This window comes from Aythya fuligula, chromosome 1, assembly GCF_009819795.1.
Source record: "Aythya fuligula isolate bAytFul2 chromosome 1, bAytFul2.pri, whole genome shotgun sequence".
NCBI lineage: Eukaryota > Metazoa > Chordata > Aves > Anseriformes > Anatidae > Aythya > Aythya fuligula.
In genome coordinates, this window is record NC_045559.1 from 69213237 (window position 1) to 69227278 (window position 14042).

The window sequence follows — 14042 nt, forward strand, 5'->3', positions numbered from 1 at the left end:
GGTTGGTCTTTGCAGGGCCTGGACTATATGGTGGAAGCCCATAGTTCAGAGAGAGCACAGGTCTAAAAAGCCAGATGTGAGTTCATGCCAAAAGAGTGGGTGCCCAGAAGCCAAACAGTGAGTATATAGAGAAATATACCCCTCATACCCTTCCACAGCCTGCTGATCACAGTGTCACACAAGGAGAAAAGATTGCCTTCAGTCCAATCACAACGCTGAACTGCTTTTGCAAGCCTCTGCTGTGCTCAGATGATTTAATTGTTAAATTCACAGTTACAAGCAAAGTAACTTAATAAGATCAATCACAATGCATTAATACACCACCACTTTCATCAGCAAAATTATATTGAAAATAGATTAGAAAAGCAAATCTCAGGTGGCAATATTATGGTGGCTGTTGCCTAAAGTAACAGCCTGTAAGCAGCTTTCCATTTACTCTTGTGAAAAAGACACAGAAGATCTGAATTTACAAGTTACGAGGCTACATTTTCAAAAAATTAATTTGTGATGCTTCACCTCTCTTAGACTGTCAAACCACAACATTAGATATCTTATTAAAAAAATGTCAGGAACCTGGTTTGATTTTTTCACAGCTCTACCAATTGGTGAAGCCTCTTCCTTGCTAGATCAAATTGCATGGTAGGACATTAGTAGTTTTTTTTCAGATAAGTCTTGTTCTGAAAATGCACTTATGGTCTGATTCTCTGCTGACTTAACAGTTTGCCAGTTAAATAATGCAAAGCAAAGGTTGAACTGTGAAATATCACTGTAGTGATTTGCCAGCATCCTGCATTTTAATTGCAAATGTGAATGATTGTATAACAGAAAGCATATCAGGCTATATACATCTGTCCGTGAGTGTAGTGAGTCTACTTGGTATTTCACAGTATGCAGCTGGGCAAATTCTGCTACTTAGCCTCAGTGTCAGTTTTCAACTGAAATGGTGTCAGGATTTGTTTCCCTTTGTTTCACCCCTGCCTCAGAAGCAGAGACATTTGAAAAAGACAACCATGCAAATCACTTGAATTCTTCCACTGACAACATTCATCACAGAATGGCTTGGGTTGGAAGGGACCTTAAAGATCACCTAGTTCCAATGCCCGTGTCATATGCAAGGATGCCACCCACTACAGCAGGCTGCTCAGGGCCTTGTCCAACCTGGCCTTGAACACCTCCAGGGATGGGACAACCACAATCTCTCAGGGCAACCTGTTTCAGTGCTCCTCACCATTCCTCTGAGTGAAGAATTTCCTCCTAATTTCTAATAAAAATCTCCCTCTTTTTGTTTATAACCATTCCCCCTTGTCCTGTCATTATCTGATTGAGCAAAGAGTCACTCTCCATCTGTTTTTTATAAGTCCCCTTTAAGTACGGAAGAGCCGCAATGAGGTTACAACCCCAGAGCCTTCTCTTTTCCAGGCTGAACATCCCCAGCTCTCTTAGCCTTTCTTTGTAGGAGAGATGCTCCAGTCCTCTGATCAGCTTTGTGGCCCTCCTCTGGACCCATTCTAACAGGGTCCCACATCCTTCTCGTGATGGAGGCTTTCAGACATTGGATGCAGGACTCCCAAGTGGGGCCTCAGGAAGGCAGAGCAGAGGGGGATAATACCCTACCTCAACCTGCTGCTGGCCACCCCTCTGTTGATGCAGCCCAGGATGCAGTTGGCCTTCTGGGCTGTGTAAGCACGCACTGCTGGCTCATGCCGAGCTTTTGGTCCACCAGAACCCCCCCAAGTCCTTCTCCACAGCTGCTCTCAACAGGTTCTTCTCCCAGTCTGTCCTCATGCCTGGGATTGCCCTGGCCCAGGTGCAGCACCTTGTGCTTGGCCTTGCTGAACCACATTAGGTTCATGTTGGCCCACTTCTCAAGCTTGTCCAGGTCCCTTTGGATGGCATCCCTTCCTTCTCTTGTATCGACTACACCTCTCAGTTTGGCGTCACCTGCAAACTTGCCGAAGGTGCACCCAATCCCACTGTCTGTGTCATTGATAAAGATAATGAAAAACACCAGTCCTAAGACAGATCCCTGAGGGACCACCGTTGTCACCAGCCTCCACATGGACATAGAGCCATTGTCCACCACTCCCTGTGTGCAACCTTCAAGCAAATTCCTGATCCACCAATTAATCATTTGATTCACAATCAAAAGTCAAACTGTTCTTGAAGCATATCTGTCATTTTAAACTTTGCCTTCTCTGGTCTACACAAACTATTTCTGTTTAAAAGGTTTTGCACAGAAGGAGGAAGAAAGGCTATTCTACTGCCTTAATATACTAGGTTGTTCTGAAAGTTAGAGCTTTTCTTCATATTGATGCAAGAGTTCTACTATTGAGGTTCTCCAAGAGATTTCAGAGCACACACACAAAAAAAAAAAAAAAAAAAAAGAAACACAAAAACCCAGTAACCAGGAAAGGAAAATATCTAGTTACAGCTATGTAGAACACCTTCTTCTACAATTTAGTGACTGGTTCCCTATTCCCTTTTCCACCACATTATATACCTTAGTTTAGCAAAGCATGTACTTTGCTTGGTTGTTACATGATAATGCCTACAGTGAAAACAGAATAAATGCTTTCGTGAGCTGAATGCCCAGCACCAGGAGGTTTTGCTTACAGGACCTCACTAACTACAATTGTGCCTCCCACACATGGTGTTGAATGACAGATGCAGAATGCCATCTAACTACAGGAAGCCACCTTTCCAAAACCCTGGCCAAGGAATGCTATTGATGGTTGACATGTTCTAGTTTTAAATTATACCTTACCCATTTCTCCCCAAAAGAAAGGGTTGATTCCACCCGTTGTACAGTTGTACACCAACATATTTTTTGGCCTGGGAAAGAGAAAGAAGTATTATTTTAATGAGTGAAGAAAGCACACAAAGATTTACTAATGGAGCATAAAAACTAACAGCCCAAGTAACAATAACAACAGCTCATTAAAAAAATTGCAGAGGAGGTAATTTTTCATAACTATGAAAACAATGTAAAACACGAAGTTTTAATCAGATTCACTCAGATTCTGAAGAGCATTATTTAGTTAATAAAGACAGATGGGACTTAAGATAAATTATCCATATATCACTTATCTAAAATTATAAAAAGCATACATGCTAACAAGTTTGTGATTGTTTTTAATAGTTTCTCTTAGTGTACTGTAAATAATTTGCCCAAACCAACCACAGGGAAACAATGTGCATTTTACAATCATTTACTTAATGATTATGATCTGCAATACTTTTGAAGTCCATTCGTCAAGGTGGTGACTATAAATCAATCATTTTCAACAAAATTCTCAAAGAAGTTAAACATTTTTTTTCCATTCTCCACCCTCCAGCTGAGTTAGTGGTCTTGGTAGAGCATAGAGCTTCTACAGTATGTAATGCAGACTGCAGTTCTCTAAGTTTTAGAATTCCCCCCAGCAATATCACTTGCCCTGAAGGATTTTGACTTTCTAACTAGACAATTACAAATAAATAAATAACCCATACACACTATCATTTGAGACAACACCTAAATGTGAAACTCACTCAGATAAATCAAATTTACAGAAGGCTCAGGCTTTTTTTTTTTTTTTTTTTTTTTTACATGATTTATTAACCTTGGGGTCTTGCTCAGCTAGCCAAAGCTTTAAATCAAGTTCTGCACTTGCTCCTTTAGCCTAACAATTACTTGTGTGGGATCAAAATAAAAAACATGCATCTTTTGCCAACAAAGAGTCAGAAAAAATGGCACTTCTACTATGGCTGAAGACAAGACTTCTAGATATTTTTCATTAGCACATGCTTTTTTTCTTTCCCAGCTTTTTGGGCAGGCTGTAGCCCTCTTAACCTGGAGGTTCTAAAGGGTTTGTGTATAGGAAGATATATTTTCCCTACTGTGATACTTTGTCTGTTGCACGTGAAAAAGGAAGAAGCTACAAAAGAAATAAATCTGAAAAGCTGGTGAGCTGCCTTTTAAGATCCTTTTAGGATCTCTGTATTGAGGTTAATGTATGATAATTTTCTCCACTCTCAGTTCAGTGGAGAGCTCTGTCCTTCAAAGTAAAATACTTCTGCACTTATTTGCTTAGTATTTCTCAGTTGCATAAATGTCTAGAATAATTCATGTGCTTTACTCTGTAGCACTTCCTACATAATGATCGAAGGTCAGAGATGGAGGCTCACAGAAAAGAACTTAAAACCTTAATGTCACTTATACATACCCTTCTCAACAAAGCAAAGAATAGGAGGTTTTAGTTCATCTCTCCTATCATACAAGTCTATAATATATATATATTTTGCACTATTTTCCAAGGAAAACATTCAAAATATTTTCACCAAGAAAACTCCAGAAGCCGGTTGAAAAGTAACTCAATGTAGCTGCATGAGAATGGAGGCATTTAGAACAAAACAAACAAAACAAACACTTCAGAAAGGTAACTTATGAGAGAGACTTGTCAAGTGAGCTTACGTTTTACTGAGAAACAGGTATTCCCTGTAGCTTTAGAGATTTCCTGACTCTAAAGTCTACCTTCATCACTTCTGTATGCTCTTAATCCTTGCCAAAGCTGGGGGAGAAAATGTGAACCAGAAAATGAATCAACAAAGCTTCATTTAGCTTCTTTCTAGGTTCTTCCTGAAGTCCTGGTGCAATCAGTAAATGCTTAAGCCTAGAAGAAGCAGAAGTGCCTTCCCACCTGTGCACAGCAGTGTACCACCCAGCTGCAAGGGTGAGGTTGATGACAACATCTACTGGAATCATATCGGCTACTGCTTCATTGTTGGCAATGACAGTCCTCAGAATCCCTTTACCTGCCTGTGGGACAAGGGAAAACAGTCACTGATAGTACCACCACACAAACATTTAATTAGCTTAGAGCATGGGTAGACCTTCACTTTAGCACTTTTCAACACTGTCACCTGATGCAGAAGATTGCTTGGTTTCTGTGAAAACAAACATGGATCTCATGTGATCCCACTGTTCTGCATTTTCAGAGGAAGTCTAAAGCATGATGACATGTGCTGCATATAACAAGAAAATCAGTCACTTTTAGTTAACTCAATATGAAAGAAATACTTTAAGAAATAAATGTATTTGAATTAACTGCAATAAAATTCCCAGTGAAGTTCCATTTTCCTAAATAACCCAGGCAGATTAAGGTCTGAGTATCCCTCAAAGACAAAAGTTTTCTTCCTTTCCTTTGGATGTACTCATTGCACTTGCTACTTAAGGGAGTACCACTTACAACACTGATTTAATTTTCATGAGCTAAGGCTTCTGAACTGTTACATCTTATCCTTGGAGCAGCTGGTAGGGGGATCACAGACAGAAAGACTCAGATACAAGCAACCATGTAATCTTCTCCAAATGACTCCAAACATCCTCCTCAAACCCATGGCATGCACAGTTAATTTCTGCTGTCTTAACCTGAACCAACCACAGTTATGTTTAGACATGAAAACCTTTGCTTGCAACATCACTACTTGCTGTTTTTGTAGTTCTTATTGTTCTTACGGCTACTTTCAATGGAATAAAAAGCAATTAAAAAGACCCAAAGCAGACAACGAAACTCAGCTGAAAATTTTCAGCTGTTGTGAATGCATGCCCAATAGAGACCACTGTGTGATCCACTATCCCATTTTAATAGGTAGAAAAACGGTTTGACTTTTTTGGGGTCAGGTTTCTAAACCAGGTATTTTGATGGATGTAATGCAAACATCTCTACTCAGAGCAGCATGTGATGGTTATACACACAAGAATGAATTGGACATTTAGTATATTCTATATTTAGTACAGACTGCAGGTTTAAATGTTGTAAAGTACTTTTAATATTTGAAATGGTTATTGGTTGTGACTTGATTTCTACTTGTGGTTACTTTTTTTTTTTCTATTTAGTGAAATAGAAACTACTTCAGCTGAAGCCTTTGAAACCATTTGCCAACTTGAGTCTGACGTTTTATGACAGCCTCCCAGCTGAAGTGCTTTGGGGCCAATTGCTATTCAGAACATAATTTAAGCCATGGTTCTGCCCTACAGCTTCATTACCTTGCACGGAAGAAAGTCTTTACATGTAATATGGAACAGTGAGACAAAATGCCTTAATTATAGGCCACCAGAAATGTAATTAACTTAATTTTGTTTCTCCATCAACAAACAAAGCTTCTCTCTACAGCAGCTGAACAAACTGTAGGTGAAGGAAACTAATTGCACTATTATTTTGGGTAGACCTGTGCGGTGTCAAGAGTTGGACTTGATGATCCTTAAGGGTCCCTTCCAACTCAGGATATTCTATGATTCTATGATCATGGACATCTTGAAATCCCATATTTCATTAATATTTAAAAGAAACACTTTATTTGTGGAATTAAATGATGAATAAGTCAGACTCAAATATCATAGTGACAGAAGAAAACGTATTCCAAAGTTTGAAGTTCAGATTATACCCAAGTGAACCTAAAGATCATCTGAACAAATCTAAACCTGTTTTTTTTTCCTCCATGTAGGATGAGCTTGGGTTAGAATTTGGAAGTGAATATTTTCATATGGGAGGACATTTAAAAAAATCAAACACCAGAGCTTCTCTGCTTTTTCTATTCTTAATTATCACCTTTATTGGTGATAATTAAGAATATTTCAAATTTCAATTTGAAATAATTTCCAAATTTCCAATAAAGGTGATAATTAACCTACTTGACTAATAAATACACTTTGAAATACAGTCAACCCAGAGAGTTGTTTTTAATCAAACATTTCTGAGATAATTAAACTAATGCATAACACAGATATTCATGGGCTAATTTTTTGAACTACCACAAAGGAATTAAATACACCACATCCAAGCACATTAATTCAAACACGAATGTTCCCTCACCGCAAAATACAAAAAGTCTCTTGGATTCAGTAATAATAAATGCCTTTCACTTCTAGATAAGTAGTACCAGTTCAACTAAAATCAGTAGCACCTGGAGATGGTGCAAGACAAACACTGTCTATCAGCACTGGCAATCCCCTCTCCCTTTACATTACAGTATCTTTGCCCCAATTCTTTCCAGCTAACACTGCTGCTCATGGGGCCAGAAAACCACCAAACACCCTCGTCACTACACCCAGGATGTACTGCCTTTGCTTTTTCTTTGTTTCTTGGCTAATCTTGATATAACTATATTTCACATCTTTGACTTTGAAGAATGGAAAATAATCACTACTTGTATGAGTGGTAAAGGATAAACATATAAAATATATGCAAGCTTTGGCTTATGTTCAAAAAGTAGCCACTATTATTTAAAACAAAAACCTACAGTGATGTATGATCAAAATTTTCAAATACTTAACCATTAGGCGTTATTTACTTGTTGATTATAACAATAAAAAGCAGGATTTATTTTTTTAACTTAACAAAAGATCTGATTGGAATGTTTTTATTCGACTGAAATCATATAAACTTTAGCCTATGTTTCATAATGTATTGGCATATGATACATGTATGACAACTAGCTGCTATAATTTGTCACTTAGGTAACCCACTTGTGAGGATAAAAAGTAATGCAATTTTTTTTTTTTTTTGTATAACATCTTCTTTGTAAACCGTAATTATAGACAAATTCTTGTGGCAGATTTTTAATGCTCAAAATTAATCATAAAAATTCAAAGCTCACAGATAATGTTACAGAAGTTAGAACCTGTCACACAAAAAGTAGTGGATCTGCAAAATTAAGGAACTGCATAACTTTATTGTGGTGAAGACATGGGAACACTGAAAACAGCACAAGATTCTAGGAGTAAAGCAAAGAGAGGTGATACAAGATTTTGAGCAGTCAGCAATGAATAAAAGACTGATAGATAATTATTTGAAAGAAACTATCATATGAATAGGAACTAGTAACACTTTGTGAACATAATTTGAGGGCTTTTGAGAAGTGTCTGAAATGTGTAACTGGGGTTTCAGATGAAAGCATTAGCTAGGATAAACCCACTATTTAACTAGTCCTGCGGATTCCAGAAGTAACTGTAATAGTTTCTATTTATATTGTACTTAACATACAAATGAGGTTTTAAAATGAGATACATATATTTTATTCTACTCTCCTATGACCGTAGACTACTCATCCTTTTATACACTGCAGAGGGTTGATTAAAACATAGTTTTACAAAGTAATCAAGTTGGACAAAACATATATGAAAAATATCTGTGCATAGCTACACAACATAATGCATTGTTAAGGCAGTGATTTTAATTCAGAAAAAATAATAATATATCTAAGCCAGAAGAAAAGACATGCAACATTACTGTTATCATGAGATAAACTGTAATTATAGTTTTCATATTGAGGGAATATTTTTCTCAAGTTATTCATTATTTATTTATTCTATTATTTATTATATAGATTTGCTCATCACCATTATGCACCAGTGACTATTGAACTCCTGCACAAAGCAATGTCAAGCAAGACACAGAATCTTTGTTACTGTAGAGTGGTCATAAACTGTAGCAGTGGACTTAGCAATAATATATATGAAGATAAATCAAAGTATAAGTAATGCTGCCTCAAATTTGTGGCATGGTATTCCAGCCAGAAAGTTAAACTCTGTTAAAAGATTCAATCTCTGACATCTGTGAATTACACCTCGTTTCAGGGATGCGTTCTATGCCATTTCTTTGAAAATTTGGCCAAATTTCTCCAAATCCCTGAAAACTGAAATTAATGTTTAGTGAACAACATGCAACATGCATACTCTTCCAATGGCCTTTTTCAAGAGCAGCATAAATAGTATGCTGTGTGCCATGTGCACATAGGTGCACGGCAGGCATGTGACATCTTCCTACAAGATTCAGGAAGTTGCTATGACAGTTTTTTTTCCCCACACAGTTTCTAAGCAGGACTTCAGAGTATCATTTAGAGTTGCTATTTTAGTAACTAATTCCACTTTAAGGGAACTTTAAATAGTACTAGACATACCGCAACAAATATTCCACTTGTCCCATTGAAGCTGTCAATCCAACCCTGCAAAAAAGAAGGATGATTATTCTTTATTGCTATGATAGGTTGCTTACACAGTCTTCAAAATGGTTATAATGCTGTGGTGTAGATAACTGTTGCCTCATTGCTTCTTTAAGACAGATACCAGCCTATCTAGGACAGTTGCCAGGAAGCTAACTGGAATGAAAGTATCTAATTGATTTTAAATATGGGATGCTTTGCATGATACCTCATACTGTCTGCAATTTACCCATCAACAACACAGACTTTGTTTTTTAGAAACCACTTCTTTCCTCCAGCAACTTGGCTACATGAATAAACTCTGGCTTTAAAACACCATAGTGTCTTATTGCTGTCAGACTTGCTGAAAACTGTCAGCATGTTATATATCCACCAACATAAAACATTCAGATGCCATTAAGACTGATTTGATTACTTCAACTAATTTCTAAGGCAAAGAAGAAAAACAAAACAAAACAAAACCAGCCAATCAACCAAAACAAACAAACAAAAATTTTGAATCCCATCCTATTCCAGCCCCTTGGGGGAGCTGGAGTTAGAGCAGTGATGAGCTGTATGACCTGAAGTGGTTTATAACACCTAGCAGAGTTCAGTCTGTCTTTATGAGATGAGGAATTTGGCCCAGAGCCTTGACTGTATCTCAGCCATCTTTGGCACAGTTCAAGCTTTATGACAGGCAAAGGTGACTTTATGCTGCCTTTCCAATTTGGCCGCAGTATTAGTGCACATTATTCCTACTGGTATATTTAGCCTGGTGAATTGTTTCAGTCCAGAAGTACAGCTGCATTTAATTACTGTGCCTGACACATTTGTATCTGCAACAGGCCCATACAAGAGTGAATCCACTGAGTTCAACAACTACCAAAGTAAGACAAAGATATTAGTAATGGCACATGTCATGTGCCATTATCAAATGTTTTCAAGGACCATGTGAAGTCTAGGGTGCTCATCAGGGCCTCATTAACAGGCTGTCTGGAACATGGGAAAAATTGAACCATAATGCAGCATGACTGTGACTAACTTTCAGATTTCCTAAGTGTTTCCCCAAACCAGTACAGAAACTCTCCCATGTGTCTGCCTGGGCATAATATTCTGCGTATGACTGTCAATTGCAAGTCCAGCATCTTACACAAATACTATTCTATCTCTTCTTAGTATTGCTTAAATGCATTCTTTCCACACACAGACAAAAATCTGTCAAGATGTTGAAGAATTACTGTTCTAATTCAGCACGGATCCTCCACTTCTCCCATATGCTTTCCTATGAACTGGGGTACCTGTTTCTCAAGTGGACACTACCAGAAGTAGGAACAGTTTCCATGCAGAACTGCAGCTGCATCAAACGACTCTCAGCAGGTAATTGCTATGGATTAATGCTTACTGGGAAAGGCTCATGCCAGCTAGCTCCCACAATGGATGGCCTGATGATAGCAATGTTCAGATTTCCTTTCTCTTGCTGAATCAGGTATTCTGACAAGGCTTTGGTGTAGGTGTAAGTGTTGGGCCAGTCCCCAAGCAGCTTGGGTGTGATGTCTTGAATGATAGATTCATCCAACCACCTACAGAAAACAAGAAGGATAACATCATTATCTGTCACACAGAGAGTATACAGAGGCAAAAAAGACCAATTAAGACAGGAATCCTCACCTGAAACAAAGTCAAAGACATTTAAGACAAAGCAAGGAGTGACTGAATTTGGAGTTTGCTTAATAGCTCTGTGGGAAAAGGTTGCTTTTGTCTTGGAAGTACAAGATAACTCTGAGCTTCATGTTGTGATGTCCAGCTGAACTACACATCTACACTATCTCATTGTAAAGCAATCTCACGTGTTTTATGTTTCAGTACAATCTGTTGAGTACCTGTGGTTTACAGTTCCTTTGATGGAATGTTCCAACCTCGCATTCTAGCTAGGTAGCGCTCTTCTTTAGCCAATACAGTCCCTATAAGCCTCAAAGTACATTTCAGGGGATTCTTGGTAACCTTGAGTTACTGAGCAGAGTACCATTGCAAAGGTTACAAAAGCTAAAACTAGGTACTACAGCAACAGTACTCCACTTGCACTATTTAAAAACGTTAGATGCTCCTTTCTCCTGGTTTTCCACTGATTTATTCACACAGAAAATTTCAAAATTGTCAGTGTTAGCTTCTTTAAAAAGAAAAAAAAAAAAAATCAACCAGATCACCTTATTAAGGTATTCAGTTATTTAGTCCATCAGAAACAGTTCCATATATACCTTTAAAAATGTGGTCCTTACTACCACAGTGCTGTGGTGAGAACCTAGGGCTCTTCCCTGGCCCATCAGCAATACTTTACCAGTTCTGCCAGCATTTAGGTCTAAAGGACAGGAACTGGCTGTACTTCCACAGCTCTCACATGCTGCTGCCAATCCAGGACAGGTTTTCAGTAGGCTGATGCTGCACCACAAAATCAAAGATTAACTCCTATAATCCAATTTGTAATTAAGTCAATGGACTTACAGCTCAGACTGACTGGTTGTACTCTTCCTAGGGGCACTGCAAGGATACTGTTTCCTGCAGATCCTCAGTTCACCCCTCCTTATCTTGAATTTCCAAAACAGGTGTAGGTCATGAGGAGAGGAATAAGGTGGAGATCGTCATGCCTGGAGAATTACTTGATCACATCAACTTAATTGTGGAAACACCTCTGTTGGCACGGTGCTTTTCAGATGACTCTGACTGGAGTCCTACCACAGCCGAATATATTACAGTAAAACTTGTATTAGAAAACAATGACTGTTTGAAACAGCCAGTTTACAGAGAAGAGCGAACTTCAGTGAATCTCTCAGTTGCAGAACTAGCTGAAAAGAATCTGACATTTTTAGTATATAGAAATTAAATCTTTTAAAGAAAAATCAAAGCCATATGTAGACACAAATATTTTCCTTTGCAACCTTAATCCCATGTTCTAGAAATAAGGCAGAAAAATTGTTTAATTGTTTAATTTTTATTTGTTAAAATGTTTAACTAAGAAGAGGTTATAAGTAGCACACAATATTGACTTAATTTACAAAGGCTGTTTAGACAGTCATGGAACTTGGCCTCTTCAGGGTTGCAGCTAAATTGTCATTGTCTGAATCTTTCAAGTAATTAATTAACAGTCTACCAAAAGAAGACATCTATTTCTTCAGATTCTGGAGGAAGTCTAGGTTGATTCATGAGCTCAGATTGAGCTGCATACAAAGATTTTTTCTGCCCCTCTTCCTATTTAAATTTAAGTTGATTAATTAATTTATTTAAATAGAGACTTACAGGTTAGCAGATGTCACAAAGCAGACAGGTGTAGAACTACAAGCAGAAGAAATTTCCCCTTTCCCTCATCCTTCCAGACAAGCCTTCACATTACTTTAAGTGGTCATCAGTAGGACCACACCAGGTGATTTGATCTACTAGCATTACCATCACAAAAGTGCTGTGCTGACTGTTCAGAAAGGCAAATTGTTCCTACTCCTTTCTGTCTTTGGTGACCTACTTTGAAGAGCCTGAAATGCTAAATCATAAAGCTACTGCTTTCACTCACAGTTAAAAATGCTCCATAGAAGCAAGAGATGCAAACAATACGTAGCCCCTTCTTCCACCACATACAAGCACTAAATTACCATAGGAAAACATATCTTACTGTGTTAATTGTTTTGCAAAGACTCTCTTTCTTGTAAGTGATGACAGATCTACATTTTCTGCAATAATAGTAAAAACAGTTTTGCTTCAGCCCACACTTCATTGTGTACTGTGCTTCTTACCTCAGCATACTCTTCAAAGCTGATTTCCCTCAGCTTTAGATTAAGGCAAACCTTTCTTGATGTGGCAGATTATATGTTTCCCTATCAGTCTGGCAGCACTTAGAAGAATGATTTCTGGTTTACACAGATAAAATCTAAGGTTTTCAATGCAGAAAAAGTATGAAAATACTGGAAAGGAAGGATATACCAGGAGAAAAAGAAGAGAAAAAGAAACAGCTGGGAATTGTGTATAGGATTTCACCTGAATACAGAATCATAAGCACATACCAATTGCATGGCCAAAGCATCATTGAACAGATCTGTTATTTAGTCCAGTTGTGGGGTCACAGCTTTTGATGCTTTTGCAGTTCTTTTCTACTTGTAGTTTCATGATGTAATTAACCCCTAAAAAAATGACACTGGCCAGCACCTGTTCTATTCTGCATGTCTTTTCATTACATTACTGTCCTAACATCCCAGAGGCCTTCTGCTTCCTGCTCCTCCATGCATCTCCCTAATATATTGATTTGATCTGCAGAACACTTTCTGAACCAATGGCCCTTAAAACAGTGATTTTCAATGGGGACTACCTGATTTTAATGCCTTTGAAAGCAATGGTTGTCTTTGCTGTGAGTAATTATACCTCTATCTCCAAACACTATAAATGAACAGATGCCATCCTAGTTGAGGGCATGCTGTGACTTCTATCTCAGTAGAATTATCAGAGGGTGGCGAACTTCTGAAGTAAGGACACAAGAAAAACTGTAAATCACAAAAGCTAAACAAAAAAAAGGCAAGAAAAAAGTATCTCTAATTACGTGACTAAGAAACAATAACCAAATGTACTGCCAAGAGAAACACGTTGAAGGACACATTTGAAAGTGCATCCTCTGTCACTCAGCCTGTCTTTTAGATGTCATTCTGTCTGCAGCATATACGAACTATGATAAATGAATTTTTACTGTCTTATGTCAAGCAGATGAAGTAGCAACCTCTGGAGTAGCAAGGAACTTCTGCATGTTTCTGAATAGCATAATTATATCTGAGCCATCAATACTAATTGTTTCCAAAGTTGCAAGTGGTGATAAGCTTTTTGGGGCAGTGAAAGGTAATATTGATGGTGATGAACTCCATATGACCTTGTAAAACTGAGTCAAAGGGCAAAAAGTTGGCAGCTGTGTTTCACTGTAGATAAATGGGAGGTGATATGTTTAGTGAAGAGCAGGCAAAACGGGTCTTAGAGGTTGCTGAACCCAGGACTGGCAGTTAGAACTCAGCAAGAGCTATTGGGAGCACAGCTGATGTCTCTATGAAATCTCCATGTCA

At 38.1% G+C, this 14042-nt stretch overlaps 1 protein-coding gene across 1 annotated transcript in view; it reads right to left on the reverse strand.

Annotated features, from left to right (window-relative positions):
* FAR2 (fatty acyl-CoA reductase 2) overlaps nucleotides 1-14042 on the reverse strand; it is a 153557-nt gene that overhangs the window by 14862 nt on the left and 124653 nt on the right. The window contains 4 exon segments of the mRNA XM_032199490.1: nucleotides 2765-2832; nucleotides 4677-4795; nucleotides 8938-8982; nucleotides 10361-10538. Coding sequence (XP_032055381.1) covers nucleotides 2765-2832; nucleotides 4677-4795; nucleotides 8938-8982; nucleotides 10361-10538 — 410 coding nt within the window.